Genomic DNA, 17,584 nt, shown 5'->3' with positions numbered 1-17,584 from the left:
CCCCTGCTCATTTTTTCAAGAGTATTAGTTTCTTTGCCAAAAAAGACAATATAGACTATTTCTTTAAAAAGCAAGACCATACCTTGTTAATTATCTTTGATAATATTGTATAAAGTATAATAATACTTGAAAAATTAAAAAAAAACATTGCTTTCAAATATTCTATTTCAAAGTATCCTAAATTTTTAAAATTAGAACTGGTAAGTGTTATATGTCATTAAAATTCAACTAATATGTGCTTCCTAAACATTAGTGCTAGAGTCGTTTTTAGGTGGTAAATGAGAACAAACCGTTAAAAAGAGTTAATGATGTCAGCCAGACTTCCCTGGGCAGACAACCCCAACCAATGTGTCCTGGAGCCCTGCTTCCCCAGAGCCCTGCCCCACTAGGGAAAGAGAGAGGCAGGCTGGGAGTATGGATCCACCTGTCAACACCCATGTTCAGCAGGGAAGCAATTCCAGAAGCCAGACCTCCCACCTTCTGCATCCCACAATGACCCTGGGTCCATGCTCCTGGAGGGATAAAGAATAGGAAAGCTATCAGGGGAGGGGATGGGATACGGAGTTCTGGTGGTGGGAACTGTGTGGAGTTGTACCCCTCTCATCCTATGGTTTAGTCAATGTTTCCTTTTTATAAATAAAAATAAAAAATAATGAGTTAATGCTTTTGAGATTATATGTAATTTTAATTAATAATCAATCTTAATTTTTTTTAAAACCAGAGCACTGCTCAGCTCTGGCTAACGGTGGTTTGGGGGCTTGAACTTCAGGAGCCTCTGGATGGAGAGGCTTTTTGTGTAACCACCATTCTATCTCCCTCACCCAACTAAATATTTTTTTCTTGGAAGTTACAAGACTTAATTATAGATAGTTTGTTCTTTTAAGAAATCAAAACTTTGGGAGTCGGGCGGTAGCGCAGCGGGTTAAGCGCACATGGTGCGAAGTGCAAGGACCAGCGTAAGGATCCCGGTTCCGGTTTGAGCCCCGGCTATCCACCTGCAGGGAGTCACTTCAACAACAACATCAATAACCATGACAGTAATAACTACAACAACAATAAAAAAACAAGGGCAACAAAAAAGGAAAATAAATATTAAGAAAAGTTTTAATAAAAAAGAAGTCAAAACTTTGATATTGGACAACTTGATCATTATTCACAGTCTGCATATTTAATTTCACTCTAAAAGTCCAGTTTCAGGAATCAGTCACACAAGGTAGGTATCAAATTGAGAGGATTGGGGAGGTAGGGAGAGAGACAGAGAGACACCCTGTAGCTCTGCTTCACTACTTTTCCTCTGCAGGTGGCGGCCGGGGGCTTGAACTCGGGTCCTCGCTCACTGTAACATGGGTGCTCAACCAGGTGTTCCATGAACATGATTCATTCACACTCCATCCAAGTTGAGATGAAGAAAGTGAATTCGTCATTTTAATAGCTGAGTAGTATTCCATTGTGTGTATACACACCACAACTTGCTCAGCCACTCATCTGTAGTAGGACACTTGGGTTGCTTCTAGGTTTTGGCTATTATAAATTGTGCCGCTGTGAACATAGGTGTATACCGATCTTTTTGGATGGGTGTGTTTGTTTCATTGGGATATATCCTCAGGAGAATTGCAGGGTCACAGGGAGGTCTGCTTTTAGCCTTCTGAGAGTTCTTGAGACTACTCTCCACAGGGGCCAAATATTAGTTCTATTAGGAGTTGCAGACCCTTTTTTAGATTGCTTCAAGTAAGTGGGGCTCAGATAAGACCTTCTCCCTTCTCTCTCTCTCTCTCTCTGGTCTCTCTGTTACTCATGAAAATAACTGTTACAAAAAAACAAAAAGACTTACATAGCCTGGGTTGATTGGCGGTGGCAGTTGGTGGAGACATTGGACCATTTTTTTTTTTTTTTTAAATCTGAGATCTGATTCCTTTTATTCTTTCTTTGTTTCACAGAGTTACCAGTTGCTGGTCCTTCAGAACATGGTTGAGGTGGCTCAGTTTATCAACAACAACCCAGAATTTTTGCAACTTGCTGAGCCATTCTGGAAAGAACTCTCCCACCTGCCCTCACTGTATGATTACAGTGCTTACCGAAGACTGATCGACCACTATGGGACTCACTATCTGCAGTCTGGGTCCTTGGGAGGAGAATACAAAGTCCTATTTTATTTGGACTCGGCAAAAATCAAACAAAAAGGTACAGTATTAAAAACGGTTACATGGGGGCCCGGGCTGCAGCGCATCGGGTTAAGCGCATGTGGTACAAAGCACAAGGACCGGCGTAAGGATCCTAGTTCGAGCCCCCGGCTCCCCACCTGTGGTGAAGCAGGTCTGCAGGTGTCTGTCTTTCTCTCCCCCTCTCTGTCTTCCTTCTCCTCTCTCCATTTCTCTCTGTCCTATCCAACAACAACGACAGCAATGACAACAATAACAATAATGATGACAACAACAACAAGGGCAACAAAAATGGGAAAAATGGCCTCCAGCGGATTCATCGTGCAGGCACCGAGCCCCAGCGATAACCCTGCAGGGAAAACAAGCAAACAAACAAGCAAATAAACAAACTGTTACATGAGAGCACTGCAGGAATTCTGATGGAAATGACAAGGTTAAGATTTAAAGCTTCAGACTATAGAAGTAGTCTGACAAGATCAGATGATCTAAAGAATTATTTATTAGTGATTTTATATTGATTTACAAGATTAGAAGATAACAGGGGTATAATTCCACACTGTTCCCACCACCAGAACTCCCACCTTCTGCATCCCACACTGACCCTGGGTCCATGCTCCCAGAGGGATAGAGAATAGGAAAGCTGTCAGGGGAGGGGATGGGATACGGAGTTCTGGTGGTGGGAACTGTTTGGAGTTGTACCTCTCTTATCCTATGGTTTTGTCAGTGTTTCCATTTTATAAATAAAAAAGAGTAATGAATGATTTTCAAGTCTCAGATACACGATGCTTAAATATGCTTGTTCTGTTAATTTTGGTTTATGACAAAAGTCCAAGCTCCTTTGTCCTGATCTTTGCTCCCACAACACTTGAAAATGTGTGTATTATATTATTTATTTTATTTTTTAAAATTTATTTATTTTCCCTTTTGTTGCCCCTTTTTTAATTGTTGTAATTATTGTTGTTGTTATTGATGTCATCGTTGTTGGATAGGACAGAGAGAAATGGAGAGAGGAGGGGAAGGCAGACGGGGAGAGAAAGACAGACACCTGCAGACCTGCTTTTCCGCTTGTGAAGCGACTCCCCTGCAGGTGGGGAGCTGGGGGCTCGAACCAGGCTCCTTATGCCGGTTCTTGTGCTTTGCGCCACGTGCGCTTAACCCACTGCACTACCGCCCGACTCCCCATATTATTTCTTATTAGAAGTTTGTAATAGTAAGAAACAGTCTGTGTTATCTCTGTTCTTCTACCCTGACAAATCTCACAGAGGTTTTCAACACATGAATTTTTTTCTCCCCCTCCAGGAATTCGTTTAGAAGATAGTAAGCACTGTGCTTCCTCCAGTTCTGGCTTTTTGGTTTTTTCGTCATCGTCACATGAGTGCAAGGATCTGAACGATGCCTTAAGATCAGCTGCAGGTAAGTGAGAGGCCAACCGCAGGTCCAGCTCTCCCTTCCGGCTTCTTTCTTGTGGTTCGTTCCTGGTCTCTGAGGGCTTAGTAGGTATTTTATTTTGTGCTTTACACCCACATGGTTATTTTTGCTTCTGATCTCTCTCTTTAAAATTAGAATTTATTTATTTAATAGTGATTTATTAAGTTTTATATGCTCTTTAAAAAAACACCAAAAACAGAGCACTGCTCAACTCTGGTTTATGGTAGTGCAGGGGACTGAACCTGGGACCTCAGAGTCTCAGGCATGAGAGTCTGTTTGTATAAATATGATGTTATCTCTCCCAGTCCTTTATTTCTTTTTTAAAAAACTATGTTTATTTATTTTTAGAAACAGAGAAAAATCGAGAGGAGAGAAGGGGATAGAGAGGGAAGAGAGAGAGAGAGAGACACCTGCAGCCCTGCTTCACCACACTTGAAGCTTATCCCCTGCAGGTGGGGAGCTGGGGGCTTGAACCAGGATCCTTATGCCTGTACTTGTACCATAAGAGCTTTGTACCATAAGAGCTTAGCTCGCTGCACTACTGCCCGATTCCCCCCCTTTTTTTTTGTTTGTTTAGATAGAGACAGAGAATTCAGAGAGGCAGGGCAAGAGAGTAAAAGAGACGACAGCACTGAAGCTTCCTTCAGAGCAGGGGCCCAGGGTGGAACGCGAGTCGCACATAGGGCAACGCCTCGCCCTGTACACACGAGTTCTTTCTTAAGCCCAAGATGAAGAAACTCTCACTGTGCCAGGGAGGGAAGTCATCCTGTAGGGTGTCATGTGGGCAGTGCTAGAAAGTCCTCCTCCTTCTTGTTCCTCTTCCTTTTCCTCTCCTCATTCTTTTACTTCTTTTTATAAATTTTCTTTCTCTTTTTTAAATTATTTTTAATTGTATTTATTTACTTACTTTAATAGGACAGTGAAAAACTGAGAGGGAAAGGGAATGAGGAAGGAGAGAGACAGAGAGCCACCTGCAGCACTGCACCCCTGCTTCACCACTCCTAATGCTTCCCCCCCACAGGTAGGGGTGAGGGCCTCGAACCTGGGCCCTTGTGCACGGGAACAAGTGCACTTAACCAGGTGTGCACCTCATGGCCCCTAGGGAGGAAATTCTTTTGGGGTGAAGATTATTGAGGAAGTGAGAATTTTTCTGGGGCAAGGGGCAGGAGAATATAAATAGATGACTGTAAGAAGGAAGGAGACAGAGTCTGCTTGCTATTCACAACCTGCATTTGCCAGCTATGGAGCCCACGGTACATCCCAGCAGTGATGGTGCGTCTCTGGAGCTTGCGTGATGAGGGAGGAGGACACGTTCTCTGCAGGAAGTCAGTGTGGTGATCCGGAAACCTAGGTAGAAGTGGAAGCTTTGGGAAGATGCTGACACAGCTTTCAACCGGGTGGCAATCAGGAACTTCTCACTGCTTTGATTCTGTACTTGGCGAACACGTAGCATTTATTGTGTGCCCAGAACAATATTAAATACCCTAAAAAAAAATTAACTGCGAAAGCCTTCCTTTTTTTTTTTTAATGTCGAGAGAGAGGGAGAGAGAATGTTTAAGTTATCTGTCTCCTGAAGGTAAAGGTGATACTTATGCTACCACTGTATTTCTGGGCTTGATTTATGGCATGAGAGATACTCAGCTTTCCTCTGAATTAGTGACAGAGTAAGTGCACGTCTACAGGGCAAGCAAAGGAATGTGCCTCACACGGATGAGTAGGAATGAACGGCAGTGGCAAGGTAGAGAAACGAACCCGTAGTTCCTAGCAGCCATTTCCCTGCCCCCATTTTTTAAAAATTTAATAGGACAGAGAGCAATTGAGAGGGAATAGAAAGAACAATAGACAGGTGCAGACCTGGTCACTGCCTGTGCAGCTTGTCACCTGCAGGTGGGGAGAAGGGGTTTGCACCTAGGTCCTTGGGTGTGGCGATGTGTGCAGAGCCTTCCTTCTTGAAAGCTAGTCACGGTTCATGTTTCCAGTCAGGAACACTGAAGCCAGTTGGAATTTTCCAGTTCATTTACTATTGAAATTAATATTTAACAAAAGAGGAAAACCAAGTGTCTTATTTCCTGACTTATCTTGCTGAATATAGGCACTTTAAGGTCCATACGTGTTTTTTTGAAAAGTAAATTCCCAGGGGCCAGGCAGTGGTGCATCTGGTTAAGTGTACACACTACAGTGCTCAAGGATCCGGGTTCAAGGCCCTGGACCCCACCTTTAAGGGGAAAGCTTCACAAGTGGTGAAGTAGAATAGCAGCTGTCTCTCTGTCTCTCTCTTCCTCTCTCTTCCCCACCCTGCTCAATTTCTCTATCTTTATCTAATAATAAATAAATAAAAAAGAAAAGTCAATTTCCACCCTGGTAAAAAGCTATCTCTATAGTTTTGCCTCCCCCCCCCGCCATGTTATGTAGTTGGACAGCTGGTGTCTCAGTGCCTGGCAGTTTTTACATTTGTGTTCGCATTTTAATTTTGCTCACATGCCTGACTTTCTTTTCCTTTGATTTCTCTCTGTATAGGCAGTGAGAGCAACGTGCTGCGAGGAAGCCCATTTGTCCGAGGCGGCCGTTCGGGTTTAGTGTCTGGTCTGAGCTACTTGGAGCTAGATAACCCTGCGGGAAACAGACAGCGTTATGCTGCCTGGGCGGGTTCAGTGACCGACCTTCCCCAGGTCATAAAGCAGAAGGTGCGTGAGGCTCTGATTAAAGACGCAGCATGTAGTCATGTGTCTGTGCATTGGGAAAAGGAGGTTAAAGCAAGGTGGTTAAGTAGAGCAGGCTGTAATTAGCATGTTCTGTATCTCAATTCTGCTTTGTGTAGTGAAATGAATGTGTATGTAATAACAGGAAGCAGAAGGTTCATTACCCTGTATGTCCACATTGCAGTTGTAAAGGTTAAATATCTTGCTGATCCCCAGAGAAATCAGTGGCAGAATTTGCATTTCAAGCTTTTGACATAATTTGATTGTTTGCTTGGCCCTTAGTTCAGAGTAGTTACAGATTCTTGCAAGAGGAACCATTAGGTTTGCCTATTTTTATTTTATTTTACTTTATTTTATTTTATCTCCAGAGTTATTACTGGGTTTGGTGCCAGCACTATGAATCCACTGCTCCTGGAGGCCATATTTCTCTTTCTCTCTCTCTCTTTTTTTATTTTATAGGGCAAAGAGAAATTTGAGAGATGAGGGGGAGGGATAAAGATGGACACCTGCAAACTTGCTTCAGTGCTTGTGAAGCGACCCCCTGCAGGTGGGGAGTCAGGGGCTCGGACCCAGATCCTTGTACAGGTCCTTGAGCTTTGTACTATGTGTACTTAACCCAGTTCACCTACTTTTATATTTATCAGTTTATCTTCCTGTGGTCAAGGCTTACAGACTTCTGGGCTTATATAAATCAAGATGAAATCAGGGCTGGGGAGATAGTTGAATGTGTCTGCAAGAAAACCTTCATGCCTGAGGCACCAAAAGGCTCCATGTTCAATCCTCAGCACCACCATAAGCCAGAGCTGAGCAGTGCTGTGGTTAAAAAGGAAAAAACAAATAAATAACGACATAGGGCTCATTTGGGTGGTGGAATTGTAGGATGTTTCATTGGTAGACATTTGTTTTACAGCACAATGCATGTATTTCTGAAAGAGAGCTAGGCAAAATTGCACAATAAAAGCCACAGGGTTTATGGAAGAAATTGGGTCAGCAACCTAGTAATGAAAAGTTGATCTACTGTGCACATTCACAAGGAGGGACCAAGAGGAAAAGAAGCAGCAAGGTCTTGTGCAGGTGCAGTCGTTAAAGAAATGCGTGTGTTCTGTAACAGGTATGGCAGATGGGCTAGAAGGCCTGGAGCTTGCTGAGTGGTGGGGAGAACAGTGTTTTGGAATTCTTTCTTTGTGAGTTCCTAGAAGTGTATATGAACACCATTCCCACCACCAAAGGTCTGCGTCCCTACCCTCAGACCCCTATAGTGGAGCTGAAAATCCTACCCTCTGCTTTCCCCTCCCCCAGAATTTTTCACTTTGGTGCCGTGCTCTAAATTCAGTTAATTTCTACTTTGCATTTCCCTTTCCATTCTTCTTTCTCTCTCTCTTTTTTTCTTTTTTTTTTTCTTCTTTTCTTTTTTTGCTTTCAGAGTTATTGCTGAGGCTAGGTCCTACACCACGAATCCACTGCTCCTCTGGGGAGAGAAAGACAGATAGCTGCAGACCTGAGACCTGCTTCACCGCCTGTGAAGCGACTCCCCTGCAGGTGGGGAGCAGGGGAACCGGGATCCTTCTGCCGGTCCTTGAGCTTTGCGCCACCTGCGCTTATCCTGCTGCGCTACCGCCCGACTCCCCCCATCCCCATTCTTTTTTCTCAACCACTGAAGCTTGCTGAGTGGTGAGAAGGAGAGCATTTTGGAATTATTATTATTATTTTTTATTTAAACTTCTTAAAAATATTTAAAGAGTGAGAAGGGGAAAGTTTTCTGTTTTTTTTTTTTTTTTTCTGGGAAATTTTATCTTCCACTCATATTCAAAATGACTGTCTTTATCATGGTCAGTATCACATACAGTTCTTCAAAAATTCCCTTTTTTTTGCTCTCAGGATTATCTCTGGGACTTGGTGACTGTATGGTGGGGGAACTAGTGTCTTGTTATTTTAGAGACAGAGAGCAATTGAGAGATAAGGAGTAGACAGAGAAGGAGAGATAGAGACATCTGCATCTCTGCCTCACTGCTAGTGAAATTTTCCTCATGCAGGTGGGGACCCAGGATTTGAACCTGAGTCCTTGAGTGCTCTGTTGGGTGCACCACCACTCGGCTCCCACAAATCCTACATTTCTCATCAAGAAGAAAACCAATGTTCTTTCTCGTTCTTCACTGTGCACCTTCCCACACAGAACTGTGCGGAGTGACACGGAGTAATATGACACGTCACATAGCGTCATTCATGTGCTGTCATATGACATCTCTTTGTTAACTTAGTATCTAGGTGGGAGAGAGAGCAGCAGAAGGAGCAGCCGCTGTGCAGACATTTGAGCATGCAGTGCTGTTCAGCGTGAGAGAGTTCTGGCAGAGTTGGAGGACTCCGATATTACTGACTCAGTCTCCTCAGTGGTGTGCTCCAGCCAGCCCAGAGAGTTTCTCAAAACTCAGTAATGTTGGGGGTGGGAAGTTCTCTTCATCCTAAGTGCATAGACTGTGTATGCGAGGGCCAAGTGCTATAAACGAAACAAATAATCCAGGGGTCAGGCGGTGGCACTCCTGGCTAAGCGCACAGATTATAGGGCACAAGGACTCGGGTTCAAGCCCCTGGTCCCCATCTTCAGGGGGGGAAGCTTCATGAGTGGTGAAGCAGGGCTGCAGGTGTCTCTCTGTCTCTCTCCCTCCCTATCTTGCCCTCCCCTCTCAATTTCTCTCTGTCTCTATCTGGTAACAAATAGATAAAATAAATAAAAATTAAAAAAGTAGAAAAGAGAAAAAATTAGAAACAAAATAAAACAAAACAAAACAAATCAAAAAGGAGGGAGAGAGAGAGAATATCACCAATGGAGGAGTGATACTCTATTAAAAATTAACAAAAAAGATTTATACAAAAAGTTAATGAGGGGTCAGGTGGTGGTGTACTCAGTTGAGCACATGTGTTAACAGTGCTCAAGGATCTGGGTTCAAGTCCCTGGTCCCCACCTGCAGCGGGGAAACTTCACAAGTGTTTAAGCAGGTCTACAGGTGCCTCTCTTTCTCCCTCCCTCTCTGTCTTTTCCTTCCATTTAAGTTTTTCTTTGTCTCTGTCAAATAAATAATAAATAAAAAGTAAAATCTTTAAAAAAAGAGTCACTGATATATTTCTCTTTTCTTTTTTTTAAAAGGAAAAGACTATTTTATTTATTTATTCCATTTTGTTGCCCTTGTTGTTTTACTGTAGTTGTTGTTGTTATTGATGTAATTGTTGTTGGATAGGACAGAGAGAAATGGAGAGAGGAGGGGAAGACAGAGAGGGGGAGAGAAAGACAGACACCTGCAGACCTGCTTCACCGCCTGTGAAGTGACTTCCCTGCAGGTGGGGAGCCGGGGGCTCTAACCAGGATTCTTACTCTGGTCCTTGCGCTTTGTGCCACCTGTGCTTAACCTGCTGCACTACCGCCCAACCCCCGTATTTCTCTTTTAACTCCATTTTGAAAACGCCCTGATGGAGTAGTAGCTATCACAATTGACAATCAGTATAAGCAGAGCCTTTTTGTTTCTGGGAAAGCAAGTCGCTAAAGCGTCACCAAAACATCTGCTTTCTGAACTTGCTTTCCTTTGGACGTTTCTAACTCAGAGCCATGGTGCCCACTTGCCAGAAACTCCTCTAGGCAGGAAGAATCATGGCCTCCACTTGTTCTGTCTCTCGGAGGAGTCAGGAAATCTCACAGCAAAGCGAGTTGTACCTGCTTTATTGCCATTTAAGTGTATTGCCCTTTACTCCATCTGGCAGGGGCAAAACTACACTGTTTCACTATCTAGAAAACAAATGGCCTATCGGTTTAGTTTTCTTAATTCAGACACACAAGATATAAAGAATATTTCTTCTTTTTTAATTAGTAATTTAATAATGATCGACAAGATTGTGGGATAAGAGGGGTATAATTCCACAGTTTCCACCACCAGAGTTCCCTATCTCATCCCCTCCATTGGAAGCTTTCCTATTCTTTAGCCCTCTGGGAGGATGGACCAAAGACCTCTATAGGGACAGAAGGAGGGAGTTCTGGCTTCTGCCATTGCTTCTCCACTGGACATGGGTGTTGGCAGGTGGATCCACACCCCCAGCCTGTCTCTGTCTGTCCCTAGTGGGGCAGGGCTCTGGGGAGGGGAGGTTCCTGGACACATGGGTGAGGGCGTCTGCCCAGAGAGGTCAGGTTGACGTCATGGTGGCATCTGCAACTTGGTGACTGAAAAGCATTAAGATATAAAGCAGAACAAATTGTTTAATAATCAAGAACCAAAAGGTAAAAATAGAGCAGATGAGATTTGGGGTCTTCATGTTAAAAGAAGTCAGGAAGTCTATTTTAGGTATATTCCAAGGGACCCGTGACTTTACTAATTTTTGCCTGAGCCTGACAGCTAACAGGCAGGGGGCTGAAAGTGTTATCTTGGGAAGATGCTGGCAGAGTTGGGAATAGGCCTAGAAAGCTGGATCAGGAAAAGAGTAGCTCCCCAAATAAAGAATATTTCTTGGGAGTCAGGCGGAAGCCCACATGGCACAAAGCACAAGGACTAGCGGAAGGATCCTAGTTCGAGCCCCTGCTCCCCACCTGCAAGGGAGTCGCTTCACAGGCTGTGAAGCAGGTCTGCAGGTGTCTGTCTTTCTCTCCCCCTCTCTGTCTTCCCCTCCTCTCTCCATTTCTCTTTGTCCTATCCAACAACGATGATACCAAGGACAACAATAACTACAACAATAAGACAACAAGGGCAACAAAAGGGAATAAATAAATAAATATTGAAAAGGTATTTTTTACGGATTCCAATTTTCTCCATGTTTATCTTGCAAGGGAAGTGATTGATTTTGATTTTAGTTTAGAGAGAAACAATTGCAGTCAGCATCAAGGGCAATTTTTGATTTCTTTTACATGGAGTTGAGCCTGAATACCACAGGGAAATGCTCTGACCGTCGTGTTTTTTTTTTTTTTTAACCTGTCTAGCTGACTCCTTTGTATGAGTTAGTCAAAGAAGTACCCTGTGCTTCCGTGAAAAGACTGTACCTGAAACGGGCTCTTGAGGAATATCTGGATGAATTTGACCCCTGCCACTGCCAGCCTTGTCAGAATGGTGGCCTGGCCGCCGTGGAGGGGACGCAGTGTCGTTGTCATTGTAAACCGTACACGTTTGGCGTGGCGTGTGAGCACGGAGTCCTGGTGGGGGACCAGGCAGGTGAGTGAGCTGCCTATTCTCAGTCGTGCTGGGCACATTGAAAAGTCATGACTTTCTCCTCTTAGCACCTGCAAGGTTGCTGCTTTTTGTTCGCAAAGAAGGAAATCTGTTTACTTATTTATTTGTGCCACTGTAGGGTCTCGGGTGTGTTCGTCACTGCTGCTGAGTGACTTTTCACTAGATCATTTTCATTTTATACGAAAGCGAAAAAGACAGAGAGGAGAGAGGGGCAGGAACAGGAGATACACGGTGGCCGGCTCTAGCTGGCATACGCTCCTGTGATGTCGCCCAGGTGTTCTGATGGGGGGCCGGCACTCGGACCTAAGGGTGAGGACTGGTCTGGATCGGGTGAGCTGTTTTCTGGCCACTTCCTTGGGTACTTAAATGAGGATGACACCGCACCTCGCCTCCACTTGGATTCATTTTCTGGGAAGTGAATAAGTGAATGATGCAATGTCTGTGTGAATGTGCCTCGAAACAGTTGTGAAGTGATAAACATACATAAGGTATCGTAAGAAATGAGCTGCTGTGGCCTAATTCTGGACCATCTTAATTTGTGGAGACATTCTGAGCCTTTAACTTAATTTTAATGATTTCCACCAGGTTATCATTGGGGCTCAGTGTCTGTTCAACAAATCCACTTTCCCTATCACCCTCTCCCCTCCTCTCCTCTCCCCTCCTCTTCCCTCCTCTCCCCTCCCCTCCCCTCCCCTCCCCTCCCCTCCCCTCCCCTCCCCTCCCCTCTCCTCCCCTCCTCTCCTATCCTTTTTTTCTTTCTCTTATTTGACAGGGCAGAGAGAAATTGAAAGTGAGGTAGGTAAAAGACAGACACACCTGCAGCACTGCTTCATAACTCGTGAAGCTCCCCTCCTGCACTCGGGGACTGGGGGCTTGAACCTAGGTTCTCATGCCTGGTACCATGTGGCTGCACCATCACCCGATGCCTCTGGCTGCTTTAGAAAAACCTCAGCAAACAGAAGGAAGGTGACGAACCAGCAGTTGTCTCCTCTGCCAGTAACTGCCCTGAGCAGCCAACAGCACGCTGAGCCCTGAAATTGGCCCCAAGTCCGTTCTAAACCGCCTCTCTCTTATCTTCCAGGAGGGGTTGATGGAGGTTGGAGTTGCTGGTCCTCATGGGGCCCATGTGTCCAAGGGAAGAAAGTCAGGAGTCGAGAATGCAACAACCCGCCTGCCAGTGGGGGTGGGAAATTCTGTGCTGGAGAAGCGTCAGAAAGCAGACCCTGTGGGGACGAGGAGCTGGAACACCTCCGGTATGAAAGCCACGACCTTGGCAGTTTTGTAGAATGTAGTGGTTGGCACACAGGCGTAAGAGGCTGCCCCCAGAGCCCCACTTCCCCAGAGCCCTGCCCCCTAGGGAAAGAGAGAGACAGGCTGGGAGTATGGATCCACCTGTCAACGCCCATGTTCAGCGGGGAAGCAGTTACAGAAGCCAGACCTTCCACCTTCTGCTTCCCACAATGACCCTGGGTCCATGCTCCCAGAGGGATAGAGAATAGGAAAGCTATCAGGGGAGGGGATGGGATACGGAGTTCTGGTGGTGGGAATTGTGTGGAGTTGTACCCCTCTTATCCTATGGTTTTTGTCAGTGTTTCCTTTTTATAAATGAAAATAAAGAAAAAAAGAGAGACTGTTCACATGGGACGCAGGGTTCCTGCTGTTGGAAGGTTACAGTGCTTAGGAGTAATTTCTTTTAAGCTGTGGTTATTTGTTCTGGCAGTGTGGAGATAGGGCAGTCTCTAAGCCAGTTAATACAATGGAGAAAGGGTCTAGCGTATGGAAATATTAACGGTGTTGACGATTCTATTTAATGATGATGGTCTTGAGGTACTCACATCACTGTATGGATAATATGGCGTAAAAACAAGATGAACGGGAGTCGGGCTGTAGCACAGCGGGTTAAGCGCAGGTGGCGCTAAGCTCAAGGACCGGCGTCAGGATCCTGGTTCGAGCCCCCGGCTCCCCACCTGCAGGCAGGTCCCTTCACAGGCGGTGTAGCAGGTCTGCAGGTGTCTGTCTTTCTCTCCCCCTCTCTGTCTTCCCCTCCTCTCTCCATTTCTCTCTGTCCTATCCAACAACAATGACATCAATAATAACTACAACAATAAAACAACAAGGGCAACAAAAGGGAATAAATAAAATAAAATAAAATAAAAAGAATAAAAAAAAAACCAAGATGAACATTTAATACTGTAATTATATCCTGTCTTTTTTTTTTTTTGGTTCTTTTAAATCTATCAGTGCCTCTGCAGTTAGAAAAATTCTTATTAGTGATTTACAAAATTGTAAGATAATAGGGATATAATTTCCCACCTTTCCCACCACCAGATTTCTGTGTCCTCATCTCCTCCCCTGATGTGATCTTACTTCTCCTGAGATCACAGATATAGGTTGACTACGAATCTTATCTATCTATCTATCTACCTATCTATCTACCTATCTACTATTATCTATCTACATATTTGTCCATTTTTTCCTATGGCCTTGATTTTTCTTCCTTTCTTTGTTTTCTTTTTAAAAATTAATTAAAAATTACTTAAATTTATTAGTGATTTAATGTTGATCTTCAGAACTGTAAGATCACAGGGGTAGATAATTCCATACCACTGCCTCCATCAGAGCCCGTGTCTCTATTCCCTCCATTGGAAACTGCAGTAGTTCTTCCAAGGTCACAGAAAAGGGCTGACTTTATGCCTAAAGCTGTCTTTGTCTCTCTGTATTTTTTGCCCATTTTCTCTATGATGTTGCCTTCCCTTCTTTTTTTCTGAGGTGTCTGGAAGGCATGATGTATTTTTCTATGCAAAAAGCTTCATGATCCCCCCCTTTATTGGGGGGATTAATGGTTTACAATCTACAGTGAAACCCAGTGGCTCGCACAGGTGTAACATTTCTGGTTTCCACATAACAACTCAACCCCCTCCCTCTCGGTCCTCCTCTGCCACCCTGTTCCTGGACCTGAACCCTCCCCCGCCACCCAGTATTTTTCTTTTTTAAATTTCTTTATTGGGGAATTAATGTTTTACAGTCAACAGTAAATACAATAGTTTGTACACGCATAACATTTCCCAGTTTTCCACATAACAATTCAACCCCCACTAGGTCCTCTGTCATCCTTCTTGGATCTGTATTCTCCCCACCACCCACCCTAGAGTCTTTTACTTTGGTGCAATATGCTAAACCCAGACCAAGATCTGCTTTGTGTCTTCTTATTTTTAAACTTCTTCTTTTTTTCTTTCTTTTAAAAATATTTTTATTTATTTATTGGATAGAGACAGTCAAAAATTGAGAGGGAAGGGAGGGATAGAAAGGGTGAGAGACAGAGAGACACCTGCAGCCCTGCTTCACCACTTGTAAAGCTCGAACCTGGGTCCTTGTGCACTGTAACATGTGCGCTCAACCAGGCGTGCCACTACCTGGCCCCTTTTTAATTTCTTTATTGGGGAATTAATGTTTTACAGTCGACAGTAAATATAATGGTTTGTATATGCATAACATTTCTCATTTTTTCACACAACAATACAACCCCCACTAGGTCCTCTGCCATCATATTCCAGGACCTGAACCCCCCCCCCCCCCACCCCAGAGTCTTATACTTTGGTGCAATACACCAACTCCAGTCCAGGTTTGTGAAGCTTTGCCCCTGAAGGCAGGGACCTGGTGCTTGAACCTGGGTCCTTGAGCATATCTGCTTTACCAAGTGCGCCATCTCCTGGCCTCCAAAGGGGATGATCAACCTTCACATTTCTAGTCTTCTTGGAGTGTGGCGAGAGTGCAGAGACTCAGCTGAGAAGTATCATCGAGACAATCTTGTTTGGAAAACATTTTTCCAGTACAATATTTAAAGAGAGTGAGAAGGCAACACTCGCAGGCTGTTTTCCCTCAGATCTTGTTTTTGCTGGGGTGGAAGGAGTACTGGTGTACCTCGACCTCAGAGGCGCTATTGAAAAGCCCTATTTTGTGATGATTGACGTCACCACCACCACCATCCTTGCTGATTTTATCATTAATTTCCTGCAGAGATTGCCATGTGGGAAGCAGGCAGGCTATGCTCAGAGGAGCTCAACAGACTAGATACAATTCCACTTCTGATACAGATCACATCTCTGCCACCTTGTAGAGTCATTCCAGTGTTTGGAGACTGTGTCTGTGCAAAACATCTCAGAGGAACACTGTCACTGTGAGTGGGGACAGGCTGCATTTGAAGAGCAACTGAGGGACACAGGACACTAAGTTCAGCCACCACAAATAGTTATTTTTGTTGCTATCCTTGCAGCATCATGAATCCACACGTAAACATAAAATTAATTCTGTGACAAAGGAATTCCAGAACTAAACTCTGGGAGCAAAAGTAGGCCTGAGACGGAGGGTACTTATCTGTTTTGTCACCAGGACTATTGCTGGAGTCTGTTCCTGTATTGTGAAGCTACCACTACTAGTGGTCACTTCTCCCACTTTTTTTCTCCTTTTATTTTTTTTTTTAGTAGAAACAGAAAAATTGAGAGTCAAGGAAGAACTAGTGAGGGAAGGAGACACCTGCAGCACTGCACTGTTTGTAAAAAATACCCCCCCACACACAGATGGGGAGAAGGAGCTGGAAGCCGCCGGATCCTTGAGCACGGTAATGTGTGCCAAGAATCATAGAAAGAAGGCATATTGAGCAATTATTTTCATTATTTTTCTTCTCCTCCTTTGTGTCTTTTTTTTTTTTTTTGCCTCCAGGGTTATTGCTGGGTTCAGTGCCTGCACCATGAATCCCCTGCTCCTGGAGGCCATTTTTTCCCCCTTTTGTTGCCCTTGTTGTAGCCTTGTTGTGGTTAATATTGTTGTTGATGTCATTCATTGTTGGATAGGACAGAGAGAAATGGGGAGAGAGGAGGGGAAGACAGAGATGGGGAGAGAAAGACAGACACCTGCAGACCTGCATCACCGCCTGTGAAGCGACGACCCTGCAGGTGGGGAGCCGGGGGCTGGAACCGGGATCCTTACGCCAGTCCTTGTGCTTTGTGCCACGTGCGCTTAACCGGCTGCGCCACCGCCCGACTCCCTCTGTCTGCTTTTTGTCCTACTGCTCACCCAGTCGTTACCTTTTGGAAGCGTTGGTTCATGGTCAGGCCTTTTTATCTCAGTGTGTCGTCAGATGCTGACTTTGGAAAGGACAGGTCACATCAGCAGCTGTTGGCATGAGTGGAGCTCCTTTGTATGCAAGTTAAACATCCACTGTGGTAGAAAAGATTCATGAAACTGTGGGGATATGTCACAGGAACTGTGTTTTCTTTCTTTCTCCTTGCAGGTTGCTGGAGCCGCACTGCTTTCCCTTGTCTTTGGTTCCCACGGAGTTCTGTCCAGCACCTCCTGCTTTGCAAGATGGGTTTGTTCAGGTTGGTTGTAAGATTTTTTTTCCCCCTTCACAGTTACTTCAAGCTCTGTGCCTCTGCTGATGCTATACCCTTTCCTGCTTCCGTGATGAAGCAGTGCTAAAAATATGTTATGAGCACATTATATTCTGAGTGGTGAGGGTGTTAGTTGTGTCTTTTATTCTTTTTTAAAATTTATTTAAAAAAGGAGACATTAACAAAACTGTAGGATAAGAGGGGTACAACTCCACACAATTCACACCACCAGATCTCCATATCTCATCCCCTCCCCTAATAGCTTCCTTATATTTTATTCCTCTGGGAGTATGGACCCAGGGTCATTATGGGGTGCAGAAGGTGGAAGGTCGGGCTTCCATACTCCCAGAGGGATAGAGAATAGGAAAGCTGTCAGGGGAGGGGAGGGGATATAGAATGTAAGGGAATCAGTACTCTAGTAGCTTGCACTAGAGTGTAAGGGAATCAGTACTCGGGTGGCTCGCACTAGAGTGTAAGGGAATCAGTACTTGAGTGGCTCGCACTAGAGTGTAAGGGAATCAGTACTCGGGTGGCTCGCACTAGAGTGGAAGGGAATCAGTACTCGGGTGGCTCGCACTAGAGTGGAAGGGAATCAGTACTCGGGTAGCTCGCACTAGAGTGTAAGGGAATCAGTACTCGAGTGGCTCGCACTAGAGTGTAAGGGAATCAGTACTCGGGTGGCTCGCACTAGAGTGTAAGGGAATCAG

The 17,584-nt window shown here is 44.6% G+C and overlaps 1 protein-coding gene across 1 annotated transcript in view; it reads left to right on the top strand.

Moving 5' to 3' along the window:
• The window catches only part of C7 (complement C7), a 54,615-nt gene that overhangs the window by 25,785 nt on the left and 11,246 nt on the right, over window positions 1–17,584 (top strand). The window contains exons 8-13 of the mRNA XM_060183866.1: window positions 1,938–2,181; window positions 3,459–3,572; window positions 6,105–6,271; window positions 11,241–11,469; window positions 12,569–12,740; window positions 16,778–16,865. Coding sequence (XP_060039849.1) covers window positions 1,938–2,181; window positions 3,459–3,572; window positions 6,105–6,271; window positions 11,241–11,469; window positions 12,569–12,740; window positions 16,778–16,865 — 1,014 coding nt within the window. The remainder of the gene's footprint in view (window positions 1–1,937; window positions 2,182–3,458; window positions 3,573–6,104; window positions 6,272–11,240; window positions 11,470–12,568; window positions 12,741–16,777; window positions 16,866–17,584) is intronic.

The sequence above is a fragment of the Erinaceus europaeus genome, unplaced genomic scaffold (genome assembly GCF_950295315.1).
Source record: "Erinaceus europaeus unplaced genomic scaffold, mEriEur2.1 scaffold_273, whole genome shotgun sequence".
NCBI lineage: Eukaryota > Metazoa > Chordata > Mammalia > Eulipotyphla > Erinaceidae > Erinaceus > Erinaceus europaeus.
The sequence above is the reverse complement of the archived record's forward strand: the minus strand, read 5'-3'. Positions and strand labels throughout refer to the sequence as shown.